The sequence below is a fragment of the Podarcis liolepis genome (assembly GCF_965112155.1).
Source record: "Podarcis liolepis genome assembly, chromosome: 7".
NCBI lineage: Eukaryota > Metazoa > Chordata > Lepidosauria > Squamata > Lacertidae > Podarcis > Podarcis liolepis.
In genome coordinates, this window is record NC_139561.1 from 38107643 (window position 1) to 38131032 (window position 23390).

At 44.6% G+C, this 23390-nt stretch overlaps 1 protein-coding gene and 1 long non-coding RNA gene across 2 annotated transcripts; one reads left to right on the plus strand and one right to left on the minus strand.

Moving 5' to 3' along the window:
* Positions 1-2263: 2263 nt before the first annotated feature.
* LOC310711696 lies at positions 2264-7712 on the plus strand. Its single transcript, XR_014528597.1, has 2 exons — positions 2264-2376; positions 3994-7712. It is a non-coding gene; the product is annotated as an uncharacterized lncRNA (long non-coding RNA).
* On the minus strand, positions 7019-23390 carry WFDC1 (WAP four-disulfide core domain 1). Its single transcript, XM_083513840.1, has 6 exons — positions 22844-23390; positions 12674-12869; positions 11580-11663; positions 9909-10049; positions 9179-9220; positions 7019-7711 (listed from the first exon to the last, which is right to left on the minus strand). Exons 1-6 carry the CDS (start codon positions 22967-22969, stop codon positions 7653-7655), a joined length of 648 nt encoding a protein of 215 aa, XP_083369966.1. The 5' UTR covers positions 22970-23390; the 3' UTR covers positions 7019-7652.

Here is a 23390-nt window from a genome sequence, read left to right on the forward strand (position 1 = left end):
GGAGGGAATTTCCAAGGCCAAGCTTGCTTGCAGGCGCAGCAAAATAAATAAATAAAACCAAAGAGCCCCCTCGGATTGGCTGAGCCGGCGGGTCCCTGCCTGCTCAGTGGTTGTTTGGGAAGAAGGCGGGTGCACCTCTCCCACCTATAAGAGGAGAGATGCGCTGGTTAAATTGGCTGAATCATCAGTGCTCCCGCCTACGTCCCTTTGCCATTAGTCGTTGTCAGAGTTGCGGGGGTGGGGAGTGGGGAGCCGAGGGTGGGTTTTAATTGGATAAAATGTGGCCTAGCCCCCGCTAGCGATTGGCTGCAGTATGGAGGCATAGAAAGCCTTTCAGCACGTAAAGGGGATGGCTGGTGGGTTCCGTCTGTTCCGTTTCTCCAGCTGGACTTACTGCTGGTTTCTTGATGGACAGGCAGGGTAGACAGGCAGGGATTGCTATTCATTTGTTCCAGTTCCAAATTTTAAAAGAAGATGAATAAAAGCAGAGAGATTGATTTAAAAAAGAAGTTTGCAGATACTCTTTTTAATTTAAAAACTGCATTTAAAACTCTTTACATCTGAACATCAGTACAGTGGTACCTCGGGTTACATACGCTTCAGGTTACAGACTCTGCCAGTGGCGCAGCGTGGGGGGTGCAGGGGGGCCCGGCCGCACTGGGCGCAACATCTGGGGGTTAGGGTTAGGGGGCACAAATCCACGGGTTAGGAGGCGCAAATTACTTGCCTTGCCCCGGGTGCTGACAACCCACGCTACGCCACTGGACTCTGCTAACCCAGAAATAGTGCTTCAAGATAAGAACTTTGCTTCAGGATGAGAACAGAAATTGTGCTCCGGAGGCGCGGCGGCAGCAGGAAGCCCCATTAGCTAAAGTGGTGCTTCAGGTTAAGAACAGTTTCAAGTTAAATACGGACCTCCGGAACAAATTAAGTACTTAACCCGAGGTACCACTGTACTTTAAAAGAACGAGCCAAGTAGCCTAATGTTGAGAGTTTTTTTAAAAAAAAACAACAACAACTAATAAATTGGTTTGTCACGCCTCTGCATGCCCAGGTTTCCTCCCCACATCCCATCTCTCAACCCTAGACAATGTGACACACTGCAAAGGGCTGTAGCTGAATGGCAGAGCATCTGCTTTGCATGCAGAGCATCCCAGGTCCCATACTTGAGATTGCCAGGTGAGTCTGAGAGAGAACAGTGTCTTAAAACCCAGGAGATCCACTGCCAGTCACTGCTGACAGTACTGAGCTGGAGAGAGCAATGGAGTTTAAGAAGTAAGGCACATTTATTAACTTCAGCTAGAATAGGGATAGAACTTGGAAAACCTTGCAATTAATGAATTGTTCACTGTTCCGGCAAACAGCCATAATGGAAAAGCTGTCGCAAAAACGGGAGGTGGCAAGGGGAGAGAGAAAACAATATCATTTTTACACTGTATGGTATGATTTCATTAAATATACAGATGAAACAACACATGGATGAGAAATTCCTACAATTGACATTGCAATATGGTGTAAATAAGCAGTCAGTACTCTTTAGCTCACTCTTATTATCTTGTGCTTTCAGAGTTGATTTATTGAGGAATCCACTGAAGTGGTTTACTGTAATCATCTCATTATTATGTATTGCAAAATAATATGTTTAGAATTTTATCCCCACCCCAATGATCCATTTTCTGTCAATGCCATGTTTTATGATTTGTGTACAATGCTGTAAGAGAAAAAGAAAAACAGAAGAGCAATGGTGTAACCCACTGTAAGGCAGCTTCCTATGTTCAAATGAACAGCTGTCTCCCAAGAAATGTTTTGCATGAAAAAAAATCAGTTCTTGGCATCTCCGGGTAGGGCTGGGAAAAGACTCCTATGTGAACCCCAGAAAGCTGCTCCTGCAAGTCCCAGTACTGATGGCATTTCCAGACTGCTGCTGTTCTGCGGATGGCAGTCAATCACATAGCAGCAAGTTCACATTGTGCAACTGGAGTCGATTTTGAGCTCTCATTGCACAACAAACCTGCTTCCCCTATTTTTTAAAAAAATGACTTTTGCAATAAGGAAAGTGATGGAAAGATGTACTGGAAAGTGTGGGATGACATTTGCTTAACACAAATGTGATCTAAACAAATCAGGATGAATGCTTGAAAAATAGGTGGTGCTGCCTAACCTCCCCGAGAATTTTGTGCAAGCAAATCAGGGCAATTTTTCAGTAAACAGATTGTCTAGAAGAGACTTCAGTTCAATGAACCAATGGTCTGACTCCCTATCTTTCCTAGGTCTCTATGTCCTGCTGACCGTCGCAATAGGAGGGGTGTCACCTAGAGAGGCCCGGAGGGCTGCCTTCGGCCCCAAGGCCAGAAGTTCCCCTTCACCCTACTTTAGGTTGGTTAAATCGCAGTTTAAAATATCCCTGAGAAGCACAATCTTCTGCATGTTTACTCAGAACAGCAGCCCCGCTGGGTTCTGTGAATTTTACTCCTAGGAAAGCATGTTGGCCGAAGTATTTCTATCTTTGACATAATGAACAGCTGGCAAGACTAGATGGGTCAATGAGATTGAGATTTGATTTAGATTTGAGATAATTTAGATTTGAGATAATGAGTTTTATTCCATATGTCAAAGTGCAAAAATCTGGACACAAAAGTTATTGAGTTTTTCATTGTTCATCTTCTGTCATGGTCTTTCAACACTTCCGTCATGCATGGGCTGCCATACATCCGGATTTTCCTGGACATTCATTGATTTTCCACCCGGATGCCGTTTACGAGGGCCGAATACCGGCTATGTCTGGGAAATTCAAAACGTATGGCAACCCTAGATATTGTTACCTTTTTAGGTCAACTACAGCCATGTTGATTTTCAAGGTGAGAGCAGAGTAGATTTGAAACCCCTACCTATTAACTGATAAGTACGGTCCTAGTGGGACACTTTAAATCCAGGCTTGGACACTAGCAGTTAAATATACCACTTTTTGACCATTGAAGTGTGCTTCACTGGCTCTCAGGCAGAAATCCTTGCTGAGTCAAGTGTGTAGCTCTCCATGGTCTTCCATTGCAGTTATGTGAGCAGAGCAGGGAAGTGATTAATAGCAATTGCATTGCTACAATTAAAAAAACAACCCAAATAATAAAAATAAATATTTATTAGGTGTCTCAAAGCAACTTACACAATAAAAATAGAAAGAGCAAAGGTGTTGATATCAAACATAAAAACAGCAATAAACTCATCCCAAAATATGACTCATGGGTGAGGACTCTGAAAAATGAGTGAAAATGTGACCCACCTGGGTAGGAGCTGAAAAACAAACAAAATCATGGGTCACATTTTTGTTCATTATTTGAAGTCCTGGTTGATGGGCCACATTCTTGCTCATTTTGGGGAAACCTGTCCAGCAAGCACCAACTGGCAGCAGCATGTAGAAAGAGGCTGCAGTTTGCACTATTATGCCACCAGATGGCAGCTGTGGGTAAAAAGAGGCTGTACCACCAGGTGGCAGCAGCGTGTAAACAGAGAAAGCAATTTTGCAATACAGTGGTACCTCGGGTTACATGTGCTTCAGGTTACAAACGCTTCAGGTTACAAACTCCACTAACCCAGAAATAGTACCTCAGGTTAAGAACTTTGCTTCAGGATGAGAACAGAAATCGTGCTCTGGCAAGCAATGCGACAGCAGTGGGAGGCCCCATTAGCTAAAGTGGTGCTTCAGGTTAAGAACAGTTTCACGTTAAGAACAGACCTCCGGAACGAATTAAGTACTTAACCTGAGGTACCACTGAACTGTACGGTACTGGGTCACAGGGCAGCAGCAGTAGGTAAAAAGCAGCTGCATTTACAACATTTTGTCACTAGATGGTAGCAGAATGTTGTTTCAAGAGAAAGCAGGTATTTTACTCACTTAACAGAAGGAGGGAGAGGGAAAATGTCAGAGAGAAAAAGGCTGTGGTTACTGTCACACAGGAATTTGGTGTCCTCCAAGTTAAGCTGTCACATATCTTCCAGACATCCTCTTCAAAGAAAGAAGGGAACTTCAGATGCCTACCTGAGAAACATGAGAGACCTGAGTAACTGAGTCTGGATCCTGAAAAAAATTCATAGCTGCCTTTCCCACCACCATCAGGTATCCAGAATGGACTTTGTAAGACGCTGACTATCCTCACTGCTTCCTTGAGAGTAAACCAGACCAACTAGGGTGTAGTAAATGGGCTAACACTAGTAGATTTTTAGAGCCAAAGTTCTTTGGCTTATTTTGCATTCTGTTTTGAACTTTTTCCTGCTTTTCCTTGTACAGTGGTACCTCGCAAGACGAATGCCTCGCAAGACAAAAAACTCGCAAGACGAAAGGGGTTTTGGTTTTTTGAGTTGCTTCACAAGACAATTTTCCCTATGGGCTTGCTTCGCAAGACAGAAACGTCTTGCAAGTTTGTTTCCTTTTTCTTAACACCGTTAATACAGTTGCGACTTGACTTCGAGGAGCCTTTTTTGAGGTTTTTAAAGACTTTGGTGATTTTTGAAGCTTTTCCAAAACTTTCCCGACACCGTGCTTCGCAAGACGACAAAACTCGTGGAACGAATTAATTTCGTCTTGCAAGGCACCACTGTATCTTTTATTTTTAATAACATTTCCTGACTGAAGCGCTGAAGTGTGTGATTGCCAACCTCGGGTTTGATGCTTGGCATTCATGCTGCTGGAAGCTTAGGATCAGAGTTGTAAGAGACCAGCATGCTCTTCTGAGATCTGGGTGAGACCCAAGGAGTGTGGGCTGCCTTTACACTCTCACTATATAGGATAAAGCAGCTCTCCTTTCTCCAGCAATTTGTGTGTCTGTTGGACTGAGAAATGGGCAGAGGTAGAGCATGGCCAGGAAGGGTAAAGGTAAAGGTAAAGGGACCCCTGACCATTACGGTAGGTCCAGTCGTGACCGACTCTGGGGTTGCGGCGCTCATCTCGTTTTATTGGCCGAGGGAGCCGGCGTACAGCTTCCGGGTCATGTGGCCAGCATGACTAAGCCGCTTCTGGTGAACCAGAGCAGCACACGGAAACGCCATTTATCTACTTGCACTTTGACGTGCTTTCGAACTGCTAGGTTGGCTCGAGCCATTAATTGGAGGTTGCTTTGGGATTTATTTATTTTTATGAATTGCACATGTTTCTGGTAATTGTGTGTTTCATTGTGTACAACTCTTGGGAGACCTTTTTGCATAACAACCATCTAACAGATTTAATAAATGTTCCTTATAATTTTTAGTTGTTTACAAACATATTTGATCGATTCATTGACTAAACCAGGTTGCATTCCTAGTTAAGAACCTGAACAAGATGCCACAAGACTTCACCAGGTTTTCTGAGCTGCGGGGGGGGGGGGGGGTCACTGCCCCTCATTTTCCTTTATGTCTGCACAAAAGGCATTTTCCCTCTGGGCACAGAAGAGAAGATTCTCTAAGGAAGGAAAGTCATTCTGTAAAATGATGAGGCATGCAGCAGAATGGGTCATAAAATATCCTCCTGAAAGGTTTCTGTAGGAAACTTTATCCAGCATTGATCCAGCCAAGCTTCTGTCTTCCCTTAGAAGAAAAGCAGAAAGCTGCCTTTATACTGAAGCAGAACTTTGGTCCATCTGGTTCAGTGTTGTCTACACTGACTGGCAGCTCTACTGCTGAGCTGCAGCCCTTTTCTTAGGCTTATCTTTAAATGTACCCAGCATCAAACAGCCCTCCAAATAGAGATGTCTTCCCACGGAGGTGTGACCTCTGCAAAGCAGGGCACATGGCCACCCTAGCCATCAGTGAGCAGTGGGTCCTTGGGCAGCCCCTCCTGTCTGCCTTCTTACTTACACCCAATCTGGGAGGCACCACTACCTGTCAGCTTCCTCCTCCTCCTAGTCTCAGTATTGCCCTCATAGAACTCAGCAGGGAGGATGGAAACAAAACTAGAATTAAGTGGTTCTGCCTCTCATTTGTTTTGGCGCCACCTACTGTTCAGCTCCCTGTCTGCCACCCTACCAGCCTCAATGGGCACCTGCCACCACTGGAGGGTCCTTGGTTGGGGATAAGGTAAAGGATCCCTGGGCAGTTAAGTTCAGTCAAATTCGACAATGGGGTGCGGTGCTCATCTCTGCTTTCAGGCCGAGGGAGCCGACATTTGTTCACAGACAGCTTTCTGGGCCAGCATGACTAAACTGCTTCTGGTGCAACGGAACACAGTGATAGAAGCCAGGGTGCACGGAAATGCTGTTTACCTTCCCATCACAGCGGTCCCTATTTACGTGCACTGGTATGCTTTCAGACGCTAGGTTGGCAGGAGCTGGGACAAAGCAAAGTGGGTGCCTGACATCCACCTCCTTTATAAATGAATCATCTGCATACAAATGGATTGAATTTGCAAACAGGTCATTGACACAAAATGTGGCAGTGGGGCATTATGCTGTTCAGGATTTCACCCTTCCATTCCATTCCATTTCTCACCACCATTTTTCATTGCCCTGCCCCAATAGTCCATCAGCATGGAGGCTACTGAGCATGCTCAGTCCTCATTGGGCTATTATTCCTGCCCCCAACCTTTCCTAAAGGTTATGTGTATGTTTACATAGATCTGGAATCTCCGCAAGCTTGCTGATAACTTCTTTCTTCTGTGCAAATGCTGCTGATTTTATTTGCATTTATTTTAACATTTATTGCCCTAACTTTTCCCCCAAGGAGGTCAAGTCCTCCCTCTCCCCATCCTTTCCTCACAACCCTGTTCAGCTGAGAGACAACGACTGGACCACAATCACCCTGTGAGCAGAATTTGAACCCTGGTCTCATAGTCCTAGTCCATAATACCATACCACCTGTTCCTATATTGCCATCACAGCCTGGACACTGGAAATAGAAGGAATGGTGATAATACACTTGGCATGTGCAGATTAGCTGTATTTCGAAAGTAGTTGGTATCTGGGCAAGGGCAGGGGGATGGAAATCTGTTCACCTATATCATATAGGGCCGCTCCATTTGAAATACACCAAAAGAAATAAATAGACAGGGCAGTTCCCCTGGACAAGATGCATTTATTTGGTGTGTGCAGATGAGAAGACGTTACTGCCAATCAGAAACTCTATTATCGAAATATGAATGATAGCGAAAGGTCAAGCTCAGAAAACACAAAGAATACAGTGGCTTTTAAGAATGCAGTGCAAAGTGACAGGTGAAAGTGTGATCCAGGAAACTAGAAGTTTAGGTCTGTGTTTATTCTGCATTTCTCTACAAGACATGGTTTCCTATCTGAGTCTTATCACTGGTCGGGGCCAGCGTTAGCCAAAGTGATGGACCCTCCAGATGTACTTGGACTACAGCTGTCATCATCCTTGACTATTGGCCATGCTGGCCAGGGCTGATGGGAGTTGGAGTCTAACAATGTTAGGGCACCACCAGGAATTCAGGACAGGGGTATCTAATGCAGTGCCCTCAATAAGATGCTGTTATATGACTCCCATGGTCCTTGGCCACTGGGGTTTGATGGGAGCTTTAGTGCAACGACATCTCGAAGGTGCCATGTTGTTTGGTCTGGATCTTAGATTGTGGGAAAGACCTGAGAGCTGCAGCAGAAAGCAGAGGCATCGCCGCGCATTTTCACGCCGTGTCCCCATTTATTGGGAGAAACCCCCTGAAGGCTTTGCCGGAATTAACCAAGGTGTTTCTGCTGTTGTTTGACGTAGCCCACCACGTTATTGGAACTGCCTCCTGTAAAACAACAATGGGCAGAATAGATGTTAAACGTGAACATTTAAGAATGTGAATCATAGAATCATAGAATCATAGAGTTGGAAGAGACCACAAGGGCCATCGAGTCCAACCCCCTGCCAAGCAGGAAACATTCAAGAATCCATTCAAGAATATCATGGTGTATGTTAGAATTCCTGATCTATGATTGCAGTCATGGGATTTTTGTCTTTCACATGACGTGATATATTTTGACTCCACAGAGTGGGAAGTGACGGAGACAGGATGTTTGTGTTACTGTGTTCCGTGAAGTGGGACTATTGTCCTTTGTCCTTTTTCTCTGCTGTCTGATGCTAGAGAGAGAGGGAGCCATGTTGCAGTGCTCCATGTGTGTTTATATGTAAATAAAGTAGATTAGCCAACATACTGAGTTGCTGAGATCTGTCACACGCATGATGCGCAAACTCTGCAGATCCCTAAGTGTGCCAGTGTCGGTTGGCATCAGTCGCTGTGATGTTCGGGCAGAAGAAAGCTTATGATGCTCCTGAACGATCGACCAGGAGGGAGGGAAGATGCCAGATGGGCATGTGTCTCTGCCAAAGTCCTACTTGAGTGTAGGCTGAACTCCTGACAGTGTAATGGCCTTATAGAATTACAAGGTGAAGACCTGCTTCGTGGGCAGGAGAGTGGGATAGGAAGAGAATAGCAGCTGTTTATGGTACATATGTAGAGCCCTGTTGGATCAGGCCAATGGCCTATCTAGCCCAGCATCCTGTTCTCACAGTGGCTATCCAAATGCCTGTGGGAAACCTGCAAGCAGGATTTGAGCACAAGAGACCTCTCCTTGCCTGTGGTTTCCAGCAACTGGTATTCAGAAGCATTGCTGCCTCCCTCTGTGAAGGCAGAGCATAGCTACCATTACTAATAGCCAATGATGGCCCTCTCTTGCATAATTTTTTCTAATCCTCATTTAAAGCCATCCAAGTTAATGGTCATCGCTGCCTCCCCTGGAATGATTTCCATAGTTTAACCACGCAATGCATGAAGAAGAACCTGCAGGATCCGGCCAAAGGCCAACCTAGTCCAACAACCTGTTCTCATAGGGCCTAGTCTTTGGTAACCCCAAAAGCAGCAGCCCTCTCCCCACTTGTAGTTTCCAGCAACTGGCTTGGAATCCTAGGAAGGAATTCGTGGTGGTTCAAGTGGACCATTGGATGATTGTTAATATGTCTTGGTTATCTCATTCTGCTCTTGGTTTATATATTTGTGTGTGTGTGTGTGTGTGTGTGTGTGTGTTTAAACTGACTTTTATTATGCATTAATTATTCTATTGTAACCCACTTTGGGGGCACTTTTCAGGACCAAAAAAGCAATATATATACACGTTTTGAAACAAGCAAGCAAGCAAGCAAGCAAACAAACAAACAAACAGCAATATGCATTTAAGCTGAATTTGTCATGATCCAAATCGCAATGGTGGAGTCTTACCAAAATATTCCTTGTAATACTTAGGCCTTAGATTCCACCCATCTGGGGAGAAAAACAAATGAAAATGAGCTCCAGATAGTAAAATTGGAATGACTATCTTGCATTGACCACAACATGCTGGCTGGATGTTCTCCTGACTTTGTTGAAACCATTATGTTGCATAGCCCTTTAGAAATGAGGCAGTAACAAATCTGAACTCCGGACAATATAGGGAGCTTACCCAGTTTCCTCTATACCAGTGTGTAGCCAATGCAGTGGACTCCAGAAGTTGTGGACCACAACTCCCAATATCCCTGAATATTGGTCATGCTGGCTGGGAATGATGGAAGCTGAAGTCCCAAAAAATCTGAAGGGCACCATGTTGGCTTTTCCTTCTCAATGATCTGCAGAACACTTACAGTCACACTTAGTGTCTGGAAGCCAGAAGTACAGAAGAATCAGAACAGATCAGCATTGACTCGCACATTATGTGTATGGATCAGAGGTGGGGAACCTCAGGCCATGTGGCCCCCAGGCCACCCCACCCTCCATTTGTGCTCTTCTCAAGCACTTTTGCTGGAATGTGTCTTCAATCCTGCTTGCCAAAATGGAGAGGTGTGTGCATAGAAACCTCTGATTTGTGTCTGGCAGAAATGTACCCTGCTGTACACAAGAGTCACGTTTGTTGTTGTTCCACCTCTTGACCCTCAGAAGGTCAAGGGCATGTGATCCCCAGAAGGTGTAGACCTACCAGAGTTCCCACGAAGCTTGATACACTGGCCCCTGTTGGGAATGCCCTCAGCGGCATTGCCAGGATTAATGATGTGGCATTCATATCCTGTTGGGCAGTGCAGAGGTTCATCTCCATCTTCTGTGGTGCTGCATGCTTCGGCTATGGAAAGAGTCATAGGAGAACATGAGAAGGCCCCCACCAGGCCAGGACAAAGGTCCATCTGGCTTAGTGTGTTGAGGCTGCTGAGTTGACCAAGCCATGTTCAAGGATCCTCCCTGCTGGCTTGGTTTGCTGGTTGCCTTCTCAGGTGACAAGAACATGACATGGATGCAGTTATGTGCCCACAAAACCTCTCTGCTCAGTTATTGGCCCACTATGTATTTTAATGTTCCTCCCTTGAGCCTTGAACTCAGATCTCTGCCAGGGACAGTTGCAAATCAATTGGCTTTGTGGGGAGGGGGGGCATTTTTCCTAGTCATTAGATAACCCTGATTGTTCATCTCTATTAGGCTGTGTGAATTAAAGTAGCTTTTCCAAAGGAAGTCCAAAGCCTTGGCCCAAGAGTACAAGGTTGCCAGCTTTCATCCTGCCCCAGCCTCTTCTGCTTTTTAACAGCTGCTTGGTGTGTGGGCATTAGCAGGGGATCACGTTTCTCTCTGTGCTGTGAAAAGTTTTGTGAGTTGATTCTGCATACTGAAGTGTGCTTAAAAGCACAAGAGCATGCCAATTCATTTTTTCATGATCAACTGGTAACATCAGAGAGGGAGAGAGACAGAGAGAGAGAGAATCTTGCTAGAAAAGAGACCAGGTTAAGTTAGCTTTTGCTGCCTTTCTCTGGGGAGCCATAGCAGAGAACCCTCATGCAGTGTCAGAGTGTCTCCACTTCAAAGGACCAGAGAGCAGACAGAGTCTTTGCCTGCCAGTCAAAGTAGACATTACTGGTCTGGATGGGAGGAAACTTCCTATTGTTACACACACTCCACTCTCCAAGTGGAGATTTCAGGGGTTCCAGCAAATTGGTCAGTTTGGGTTTCCTTGGAATGAAGGTCACTAGAGATGATGGTATATTTTTATTTGTTTACACATATGCACAAGCTGGGCATAAGATGGAAGAGTTCATAGTATTAAAACTCTAACAGATTTTGCTTCTCCACTAGGTTTCTTGCGGGGTGTGTGTCTGTGCCCAAAGCCACAGCTGGGGGGTTCAGCACAGAGAGCAAGCCAGACCTCTGTGTCTTCCTAGCTCCAGTCAAGACCAGCTCAGGTCTGTTGTCTTACACTTGTTTATTGCATCACCCCCAGACAGGTGAGGGGAGAAGCCCTGCCTCCTGGAAGTATCTCTAGCGCAGGCATCCCTAAACTCAGCTCTCCAGCTGTTTTGGGACTACAACTCCCATCATCCCTAGCTAACAGGAGCAGTGGTCAGGGATGATGGGAACTGTAGTTCCAAAACAGCTGGAGGGCCAAGTTTGGGGATGCCTGCTCTAGCTAGTAGTATTTGTACTGTTTAGACATGCAAAGAAATACTTTGCAGGCCTAGCTAGAGTCCTGAACTTAAGGATGAGACTGGTCTAACCATTTTATCAGAATCCTCACCATCCTACAATGCTATAACCAAATTTGGAAACATATTTGTAGAGCACTATCAATATTCTGACACCTTCCAAATGATGCACACATTTTTCTGACCTTGTAAAACTTCTTCCGGTCCGTCGAGAAGCCAGCCATTTCCACCCAGCCAGCGTGGCTTGGGCTGAACCAACCAATCCAAAACTGTTCCAAGAAACCAGACATTGTTATGGAGAATGAGAACACTGAAAAGTGAATAGAAGAACTCAAGGATTGCTTTGCTATGATGGATCATTGGTTACTGCCACTCCACTCAGTAATCTGTCAATTGACAGTGGGCAGATGGATACTCCAGGGAAGTTCATGAGCAGGGGGATGGTGGTGGTATTTTCCTCCTTGACTGCATTCAGACATGCAGAACATTGCACTAGTTTTCCTGATTATAATGCTAGTGCTTCTGTTCTGGTTTCTAACGTTGCTTTCACATGGCAGTACCTGTAGCATTGGGGAACGGTGGCTTTTTGATCAATATACCTGCAGGTCATGCTAAATGTCATTCACATGGCGACGAACAACGTTGACACACACTGTTGGACAACGTGTGTTCTCCCACACCCTTTCAGCACATGTGTGCTTCTGTTCCCCCATTATCCCCCCATGAAAAAAACAGGAAAGGCCTTTATTCCCATGGTTTTCTCGGTTTATGGGCTTCCAAATGGATATTTTCTGGAAGTAATTAACACAGAACTGAGCGATAAGCTTCCACTGTGTTCTGCTAGATTTCCAGAAGTGGCTTTTATGTCATTTGAAATCTCATAGATCATAGAATCACAAAGTTGGAAGGGACCCTGACAATCATCTAGTCCAACCGCCTGCAATGCAGGAATATGCAGCTGCTTCTTACAGAGATCAAAGCTGCAACCTTGGCATCATTAGCACCACACTGAGCTATCCAGGGTCAAATATAAAGTGGGAATTAACAGGTAGGGAAACACTGGGGAAACAGAATAAACTGCTGTGGGAATTCAGCCTTAACACTCAACATCTGATACCATGCAGCTGAAGCTGGAAGCAGCACTTACCATATTCCGATCTGCCAAAGGCAGACCTCCATGTATTCCTCTGATCAAATATTTTATGCTAGAAATCAATAACACCCTTTCTCTCTCTCACCCCTCATCTGGTCCAGCACGACATATTATGGGCTGGCATACCTGGAGGTGGGGGCACCGACTCCAAGCAAGCATAGATGCACCCGTTGTAGCAGCAGCGCTTGTGTCTCTCGCACTCGGAGTCCGAGCGACAGCTGGGCACCTCGCACGCTCGGTCAGGCAGCGTCTGCGGTGGAGGGGGGCAGCGGTCGTTCTTCTGGTAAGGCGTTCCATGGGAATGAAGGGGGTACTCGTAGTCCTAAAAGAGGTAGAACATATCCAGTCTTTATTGAGCATTTATTCTGATTTGTTTGCGGGGAGTACTTGGGGGAAATAGGGCACTGCCCCACCAGCCTCATTCTGCCCCCAGTCACTCCTCACCTGTCTGATTTCATACTTACAAGCAGTCCAAGGGGTTGGCGCTACCTGCTAACTTCCTCCTCTCTAGTCTCAAAACTAGAATCAGTTGGCTCTGCCTCTCATTGGCTTTGGCTAGCATTGGCTCTGGCGCCACCTACTGTTGATCTTCCTCCTTTCCAACTTGCCAGTCCCGATGGGCCCTATTTTGGGGACATCATCTATTGTGCACTCATCCTGATTTGCTTGTGGGGGTGGTAATACAGCTTCCTGTTCATCATTTTTTCATTCCACATTTTTCAATGCATTTCCCCATCGCTCTCCCACCTTCAAGAGCCCATTGTTGATTTTTGTTTAAGTGGATTTCTTGTGTTTGGATGACAGGACACATTCATTCACAAACTCAATTTTCCTAGTATATTCTTGAATCTCTCCTGCAAAATACATGCGGTCTGGGGGTGGCCTTAGAACAAAATATCGCTTCTCGGCCTTTTGGCTAAGATCAAGTGTAGTAAAATATATCAGTATTTTATGTTGCACATTAATCGTGGAATTCTGATATATGTTTTTGGTTCCAATATAATTTCAGTTCTAGAAAGTCCAGGGAAGGCACAATGAGTCTCATAATTCATGTTCAGACACCATGCTTTATTTTTTATTTTTTACTTTTTACTTTAAAAGGGGGACACTTTTGGAGGAGGGGGTAGGGTGGCTCCTTAGGTATTGCCAAGAAAGAAAGATAAAAGAGGACACAGATTTGCACTGCATGCCCTAGTTAATGTATAGGTATACATATACATTTAAAAATAATGACTATAATTTAAACAGAAATATAATATATCTCTCCAAAGTAGGGAGACGACTCTGTCCAGGTGAGCTGTATGGCTCCTGTTCTCTCTTCTTAGCGAGTTTTATCTTTCAACAAGACTTGGACCAAACAACCCTTAAAATAGAGGACTCCTTCAAACAGAGGACTGTAAAACAGAGGGGGGGGGATTCCTAATTTTTGAAGATAATCATCCAAGGTAGAAACTTCCCAGTTCAGGATTTTACATGTTTCTCCCCTGCAACTACTTCCAAACCTACCAACTGAATGTAACTGAGATGTTGTTAACTATTTTAATTAGAAGTGTAAATATATATTTTTTTCTATAAACTATGCAGCCTTAACTTCAGCCATTAAGATTTTGAGGGTTGTCTGCATTACTCAGATGGTCCAGCAGATGGCGCTAACTGGCAGCGATAACAGCTATGAAGAGCCCTTAATTTAGGGACCATCCATTAACATGTATCGCGCTTTCAAAAACTTTTCGTAATCCTCCCATTACACTTTGCTACATTTTAAACTGACACTTCCTTCTTCCTTTGTCACACCTTGGTACACCCTTTTAAATCTCCGTGTGGGGTGTGTGGGATGCATTTTGTTTCTAGTGAAAGATTACTTGCCCCTCTATTCGAAAGCTAAAGTTGCACGTCAGCCGGTTGAAGATTTTGTTATACCTCAATGTGTTTTCCAAGGTGTATTTATTCTTATGCCGTGATTATCTACTCCAGAGGAGGTGAAATCCAGCCCAAGGGCCAATCTTGGCTCACCAGGGAGTCCAGATTGCTCCATAAAGGCCATTCAGCTGATGTCACAGGAGGAGGTTGAATCCTGGTAAGATCTGCTTTGTCTGTGCATTCTGTGCGGGGAACAGGCTGGCAAAGCAGACCTGTGCAGCCAAAAGGCTTGAAGCCCCCACCTATCAGCTGATGAGCAGAGAGTTCATTCCTATAGGGTGCTGCTTCCCTCGTGTATCACAGCCTTTCCCAACATCTCCAGAAGTTGTTGGACTACAACTCCCATCATCCCTAGCTAGCCAGGTTAGGGATGATGGGAGTTGTAGTCCAACAACACCTGGGGACCCAAGGTTGAGAAAGCCTGCCCTAATGGAAAGGGCACATGCAGCCTTGGGGCGAACCTACACCCATGGTTTTTAATGTTAAGGAGGTGTTAAGGAACGGCTTTCATAATCCGGTATCAAAATGTGACACCTGAAGGCACCGCAGAGCAACCAGCGAAAGAGCATTTTCATTAAAAAAAACAAAGGTAAGAAACGCTTCATTTTACAAGTATGACCTGTGATGTTTTAGAACAATATATCTAACATAGTTCTAACAATGCTAAACAAATCAGTGTAGATCCAGCTATCAACCCCATGTTGCTCCTTAAACCTAAGAAAACCTGGCAGTTCAAAAAACAGCATGGGGCTGTTTGCAAAAGGGCATTCAAACAGCCCCACACTGTGTTCTGGGGTGTCAAAAGTCAGGGCTTTCAAGTATTGCATCACCTGACATCACTACGATGCCTGGTGACTGAGAGGTGGGCAGCCCCACCCACCTGTCAGATTGGGCCTCTGAGGGTAGAGGGATGAAGATCTGGCCTGCTGGCCAGAAAAGCTTTCTCACCCATCATGGAATTGCAGAGTTGGAAGGGATACCCAGAGTCATCCAGCCCAACCCCTGTAATGCAGGAATCACAACTAAGGAATCCCTGACAGATGACAATCAAACCTGTTTAAAAACCTCCAATGAAGGAGAGCGCATTACCTTCTGAGGTAGTTCATTCCCCTGATCTGGGACTGTAAACTGATTGTAATAATCTGGATTTTATGCTACGATGGGTCCTTCTTTGTGGGGTATAAAGACAGAAATAGCACAGCTGCCTGAATTTTTCGAGTCTCTTTAGGTTGTGGTTATGGAAGGCACCCTTTCATTTGAAAATTTGCCAAGACATTTCTAGATCTTTTGCCTCTGTAACAATCATGGCTCATAGCCATTCATAGACTAATCATCCAGGAATGTGTCGACTCTAGTGCTATTTAAGTCATCAAAGTTAACAGTCATTCCCACATCTTGTGGAAATGAAGTGCATTTGTTTAAAAAGAAGACCATTTAATAGTCCTAATCAACTTTTTGCAAGGGGGCACAAACTCTTTGCAACCCCCCCCCTCATGCTTTAAAAAATCTCCCTTTGGATAAAAGTATTGGTGTGGTGTGGATTCTGAAAGCAGACAGTAGAGTCAGATGCTGAGCCTAGAAGAAGTTCATTCAAGTTTATATCATAAATGAAGTTAATTGTCTCTTCTTTGTGATGACAGGCCTTGATCCCCTCCTGCCCCTACCATGTCTCATATGCCCAGCAGTCACGATCTCCCCCCAACCAGTTCTAGTCAAATACGAAAAGCGTACCTGAGATATTTGAGATACCTGACATACCTGACTGTGGCTCTTATTGATCAGAAGGAGCCAGGGGTCACTCCCTACTGAGCCTTAAAAAATCTGGGCTGCCCTTGTTTAAGAATGGCATGGCTTGTTTGTTTGTTTGGATGTGTCGAGGAAGAGCGCAGAGTGCAGACTGCTAGGAAAAAAGCATACTCACAAACACACCTTGGCTACCTTAAGAGCAACAAAACCCCAGAGCCCCACCAATTAGCATTTCAATGAAACAGGAATGTAGGAAGCTGGCTTATACAGAGCCAGAACACCTGCCCATTTAGCTCAGTATTTTCCACACTGACAGTTGTCCAGGGTTTCAACAGGGGTCTCTCTCAGCCCTACCTTGAAATGCTGGGGATTAAACCTAAGACCTTCTGCATGCAAGAAAGATGACTTTCCACTCACCTGTGGCCCTTTGTAATGTTGTCTTCCCTTTAATAGTTTTCTGATGCAATTTCTTACCCTATTAATGGACAAATAATGGTTGGGGGGATGGGAGGCAACACTTTTATGTGGGAAGGTGTGTGTGTGATTGTGTGTGTCCGTGCAAATGATCTAGACTGGGTCTCTTGTGTCTAGCCTCTCCATCTCCCACCTTAACGGCAACCAGCTCCTTGCCCCACACCCCCGAGGCAGGTATTTCATTTTTGTCTCCTGGTACACCCGCCTTTGCTCACAGATCCTTTTAATCTAAGAACATCTGGGGTCTTTTCCAGTTCAGTAGCACCTGGATGACAGGTAAGCTGGAAAGAACATATCCTGGAGGGTTTGGGCACCGTGCCTAATTGTCATGTATTACCATACTGTTAACATTGTTCCTGTTCCACTGTGTCATCCCTCTGGGCTGAGATTATGCAGCTACACACACACACAAAATCCACTGACACACCAAGCTCTATTTTTATCATAGTACATGATATAAATGATGTTGACAAACTATATCTGATTGCCATTATATTTATGAGACAAAGCCCCATTGTTCCAGTATGCAAACAACACCTCTAGAAGATGCCTGTCTGTTCACTTCTAGCTTATTGTAAATCCCTGCAGTCTCCGGAATATTCTGTTGCAATTTTAATCCTTTCTCAGTTTCTCCCAGGATTGAATACCTTCAATCTGTCTGTTCTTCTGGTACCAGCTAGGTTTCTTCCATTCCTTATCATCAATAAAACTGGAGGTAAGCACCCTCATTTCCACCTCTGACTTTATCATAGGAGGGCTAATACCATGTTCTGCCAGTAGGTGTCACTCTGTACAGTTTCTCCTAGCATAAGAAGGTTCTTGCTGCATTCTGCCACTAGGGGGTCACTGTTTGACAAATTGCTTTGCTTCATTATGGTTAACACATGGATCAGTAATGCTTTGCTCCAGGTAGCACCAGAAACTCCCATGTGTTCATCCATGCAGACAGAATTCATGTTTTAGAAAAGAAGCCTTTAGGTGAACCCGTGGTTGAGTTTCGAGTATATTGCATATAGTATATTGTATTTTAAAATTGGGTTTCAGAGTTTTTAGGAGTTTTTGAATGTTTTATGTAGATTTTCAATTTCATTGTTCTGTATGGGACAATGACAATAAAGATATCGTATATCGAGTTGAAAGTGGGCTTTCTGACTCTTTCTTCTCCAAATGAAATGTGTGTGTGTGTGTGTGTGTGTGTGTGTGTAATGTGGGCGTTTGGGGGAGGATATGATGGAGTGGAAAGGTATATGCATTTATAAAACATGCTAACATGTTCACAGCCCCTTACATGCACAATTTTTTGAAATCATTTCAACAGAATGATCATAATAGTGTGATGTCGAGTTCCAATGAAATTCATTTGAAGAAGTGGCCAGCCACATTCTAGCTGTGAACTCAAAGTTTCAGGCAGGGCAGGGCGGGGGAACTAAAAAAAAAGGACCCATCAACACATCTGTAGAACAGATGATGGTTCGTGCAATGCTTTCAGATCCATGTTATCTGCATGTATCTAAATTCATGGCAACTCTCTACATCATTCTTGTTGGATTATTAATTTTAAAAAGCTACCCGACCGTATTCTTAGTAATAGCGTATTGAACCCATTGGGACCTGTTGACTTGCCTTTCAGCATGAACCCACTTAATTCACAGCTCCCAAAACAATATGCAAACTGAAAGACAGCCATCCTTTATTTGCACATTTCTGAATTTGCAGTGCAGTTTTCCAGCCGAGTCGTGTGCAAAAATGCACATAGTAGAGAAAAGTGTGCATAAAAATCCATATAATAATGAAAACAACTTACAGAAATGGATTTTAGAGAAAAGCACTTGCCAAAATGCATGCATATTAGACAAAATTGCATACAGAAGCATGTCTGTTAGGAGGACTGACCACTAAAATGCTGGGTGAATTTTTGAGAGGACCTTTTAAAAATAAATAAATAAATCACAAACTGATAGGGAAATTCAGATAAGTGAAATTCAGATGTTTTTGATTTTATTTTATTTTTTTTGCAGGGTGGGTGTGGGCGAGGGGACCTGCGAAATGGAAACTGACAGATTCTCCCACCTATTTCTGAATAAGTGTTTCAGACCTGAGTGTTTCTGTTCTTGACCTAATGGACCACATAGAAGCAAAATTGTGCAGAACCTGTCTACTAATAACAACGCCCTTCCCTTCCAATCTAATTTATGAGTGGACTTTAAAAGTAATCAATTCCCTGACCTAAGTCCCGCTGAAATCAGCCCTTTTAACGCCTTCCTTTTTCAAGGAGAGCCCTCTGCTGCCTTTTGATCACTTTCCGTTCTTAGTAATCCTAGAGAGTTCCTGCTAACAATAATAGGAAATGAGCTTTCAAGGAAACTGCAATTAAAACGCCTTGTCTTTTCAACCTCAAACAATACTTGAGGCCCTTTTGACTTCCACCTGACCTACAGTAGATTTCCTCTCTGAAGAAGCTCAATCCCACCCAATACCGCTTGGCTCCTGTCCAGTGCTGCTTTTTTCGGGGGGGGGGTGCAGGGGTACGCATACCCCTAAACATTTTGTGAATCTTTGTACTTTTGTCCATTTACTGTATTTATTTCCCCCAAATTGAACTATGTATAAAATGGTGATTTTCTTGAGTCAAAATGAGAGTACCCATAAACATTTTTTTAGGAAAAAAAGCACTGCTCCTGTCAGTATATATCACTGCACACACCCCAATCTGTTAGCGCCAAGAGACCCTAAGGCAGTGATGGCCAAACTTGGCCCTCCAGCTGTTTTGGGACTACAATGCTCATCATCCCTGACCACTGGTCCTGTTAGCTAGGGATGATGGGCGTTGTAGTCCCAAAACAGCTGGAGGGCCAAGAAGTTTGGCCATCACTGCCCTAAGGGCTCAGTTTCCTTAGACTGAAGGCCAATGAAGTCTCTGGTGTCTTTAATACACACACACACACACACACAGAGAGAGAGAGAGAGAGAGAGAGAGAGAGAGAGAGAGAACCTGAGCACAAGATGGAAGAGCAGCAGTAACACTCCATCATATCATGCTTCCCCATTAAGTTTGGGATCCCCAAAGCCATAGTTTTGGATTAAGCACACACAGCAAGGCAAACCTTTGCATCTCTTTCTAGCTTTCAGCTCCAGCCAGACTAAAAGCTAGTTTCCAGCCAGCTGAGAGGGTGGAGGCTGGAGGGCTACCCATCTCCTAAGAAAGTATCACCACCCAGTTGTCTCTATGGCAACACACCTGTTCTTTACCAGCCATTTAGACATGCACATAAAAACACAAGAGCCTATTGGATCAGGCCAGTGGCCCATCTAATACAGTGTTCAGTTCTCATAGTGGCTAACTCGGTGCCTGAGAGAAACCCACAACCAGGACCCAAGCATCCCTATTCCCCTCAGCTCCCAGAGTGGTTTAGCAACCACTTCCTCGTCCCAGGGAACTCTAAAAATTGCAACTTTGTGGGGGGAAATTGGGTTCTCCTAATTGCTCTCAGCGCCCTTAACAAACAATGGCTCCCAAGATTCTTTGTGGGAAGCCATGACAGGTAAAAGTGGCGTGATTTGGGGGGGAATGGTGCAGATGGGGCCTAACCTAGGATTGGCTCTCTCTACCCAGCCACTTTCCTTCAACTCTGTGGTCATTATCCTGCCTCTCTCTGCAATATCAAAGCCTGGCTAGTCAGGGCCAGAATTATGAGCGAGATGTATGAATGCTCCCTAAGGTTAAGCCCATCTTCTCAAGCCTCTCTGTTACAGGCATAGAAACCTCCAGTGCTCTTGCTGCTTTGATGTAAGCACTGACAGAAAGGGCGCAGCCGTGGATCCGGATGGATGTGGCTATGAGTCCTCCCACTTCTGGGAATCGGATGTGGGTGTGTGCATGTCATGCTTGGAGCTGATGTATTGTTATGTGCATCTGATAATTGATTTTAGGTTACAAGTCTAGCCGTACTTTCCTGGAGCAAACCCCATGGAATTCAATAGGATTTACTTCCAAGTAGATTCAGTTAGGCTTGCACTGTCATTGCATTTATTATTATTATTATTTGGTATCTGTTTTTGCATTAATGTGCTGCTCTGGAGACCTTTGGGTCAAAAGGGGGCATATAAATCAACCATCATGTCCCACCCTGCAGTTTTCATATTATGGTGCCTGCTTATGTGCTGCACTGAAACCAAGTCCCAGCGACGAGCCCACCCTCTGGAAAAGACCTGTCTACATTTCTCCTTGGGGCATATTCAAAGACAGTGGTCCTTCAACATGCATGAGGGTGGGCAGCAAGGGAGGGAAATCCTGAACCTTGCTAGCTCAGCATATCGCATGATTGGCAGCTTGCCCAAAGTGCAAATACCATGAAGGCATCTTTGGAAGAGGAGAGGCAAGTAACAGCAAGCTTCCTAAACACACACACACACACACCCCAATCCAGAGAGATCTCCAGAATGCAAGAGAAGAGAGAAGATGGCAAGTTAGAGTGTCAGATCAGAAGCTGGGAGACCAGGGTTCAAATCCCCACTGGGCCATGAAACTAGCTGGCCTTGGGCCAATCACAGTCCGGCACTCTAACCTGCCTTGCAGGCTTGTTTGTGGATGAAATGGCAAGCAGGGGAAGAACCATGGATCCCACCTTGAGCTCCTTGGAGGAAAGGTGGGTTAGAAACAAAGGAAATAAAAGAGTCACTGCAGGAGCCCTCTCTCCAATTTTAAAATAAGAATAATATATATACACCAGAAGACAAGACCAAAAGTAAGAAGAGCCCTTCTGGGGTCCATCTAAAGGCCCATCTATTCCAGCATCTAACTGGCAGTCAGAACAGCCTAGCATATATAAATACTCATTCAGTTAATGTAATGATCAAGACATCCGTATTAGTGTCACATCAAAAGCACAGATTCATAGAGGAGAAATACTAGGGATGCAGTCAACCCGAAGAATTCAGTAATTTGAAAACAATTGATCACACACGCAGGCACAAAAGAATCAATGCTTCATATAAGCATTCCCAATTAAACAAACAAGAAATCATCAGAGTAGGCAACCCCCTAATAAATTTAAAGAAATGTGTATTCCATTTCAAGACCACATCTGACCTTACACTTTATTTTCACTTATATGGCTGCATTGAATCTGCTCTGCTCATATAATTTCCTGGCTTTTTAGTAAAATTATAAACATATGTCCCTCTTAATTATCGCTGTTTTTAAATGGTATTGAAAGTAAAATCAGCTGCTCTATGTATCTAGGTCCCAATTGAATTCAATGGGGTTTAGTCCCAGGTAAAAAGGGTAAGGTTGCCATCTTAGACTTTAAAAATGATTTGTGGCTATTTTTATGTAAGAACACAAGAGCCCAGCTGGATCAGGTCAGTGCCCCCTTTAGTCCAGCATCCTGTTCTCACAGTGGCCAACCAGATGCCTATGGGAAACTCACAAGCATCTGTGGTTCCCAGCAACCAGCATTCATAAAGTATTACTGCCACTGAAAGTAGAGGCAGAGCGTAATTTTGTGGAATCTATATCTTCTACCCTGTGTTGAGATCCTCTTTATGAAAGGCAGGCTATAAATAATAATTCTAAGGTACCAATTATGTCTTATGTGTCCCTTAGAATTGAATAGGGACCTTCAGGGTGTGAGTTTACCCCGTCTGCATATTCCCAATCAAACCTCTGGTTCTTGGTTATTTAGCCCTGTGTTATAGATTATTTCTCTCCTTTATTCATTTATTTGCAGAGAGGTGAGCTGCAGAAACTGAAACAGGGGTGGTTTACAAGATTTTTAAAAGGGGGGGAAGTGATTTCCTGGCAAATAATACTCATAGAGTAGACCCAAATCCATTGATCTACTGGGTAACCTCGAAAGATACCCCATTTCTTTTGCTTGTGCACCTCTGATTTTTCCTTTAAGGAAGACCCAATGCATTATCCATCCCCAAATGCAACACACTTCTTCAGGACACAGGAAGCTGCCTTGCACTAAGTCAGCCCACTAAATCCATCTAGCTCAGTACTGTTTACACGGGCTGGCAGTGGCTCTCAAGGGTTTCAGGCGGAAAAGCCAAGGATTAAACATGGGCCCTTCTGCATATTCTACCACTATGTCCCGTCCCCCCGCACCTCTGGTTTCCCTGCCCTCCACCTTCCAAGCCAAATCTACTTACATCATATTTCTCTGCCAGCTTCAGGTGTGAGGCTCTTCTCCAGCGCTTTTTTCCACAGCAGCAATGCGGGGATAGGAGAAGCGTCAAGCACAAAGCGACCACCAAGAAATGCTGTCTGCACCCCATTCTGACACACGCACAGACCCGTCTCTTCTCCTTACACCGTGAACAATTAAAAACTCCCCGACTCCAAATTCAGCAAGGACGAGGCTGGCTTCAGATTTCTTTAGAGCAGAAAGGGGAGGTTGGTTTTGGTCAGGCAAAAGTCCAGCTCAGCCAGTCCCTTGCATGCAAGCACACACAGCTATTAGTCCTAAAAGACGGCTGTAGGAGCTCTGGGTGCGACTGAGAATGTTGTCGGAGAAGTTTCGTGCTCCAAGTTTGATCAGGTTGTCCGATGTCGCAGCTGCTCCAACGGCTGTGCCCCCCCCCACCTCCCTGGAAAGATGGAAAGATTATTTTTAGACCTTTGTTTCAACATCTGGCACTCCTAGAGAGAGAGAGGCCCATTCAAAGCCAGAGAGAACGAGAGGATCAGATGACAGCT

Coding starts and splice junctions, on each gene's coding strand:
- WFDC1 (XM_083513840.1), bottom strand. CDS start 22,969: ATGGGGTGCAGACAGCATTTCTTGGTGGTCGCTTTGTGCTTGACGCTT. Junction 12,870..22,843: donor AGCTGGCAGAGAAATATGAT/GTAAGTAGATTT, acceptor TACCTCTTTTAG/GACTACGAGTACCCCCTTCA. Junction 10,050..11,579: donor ACCGGAAGAAGTTTTACAAG/GTCAGAAAAATG, acceptor CTCTTTCCATAG/CCGAAGCATGCAGCACCACA.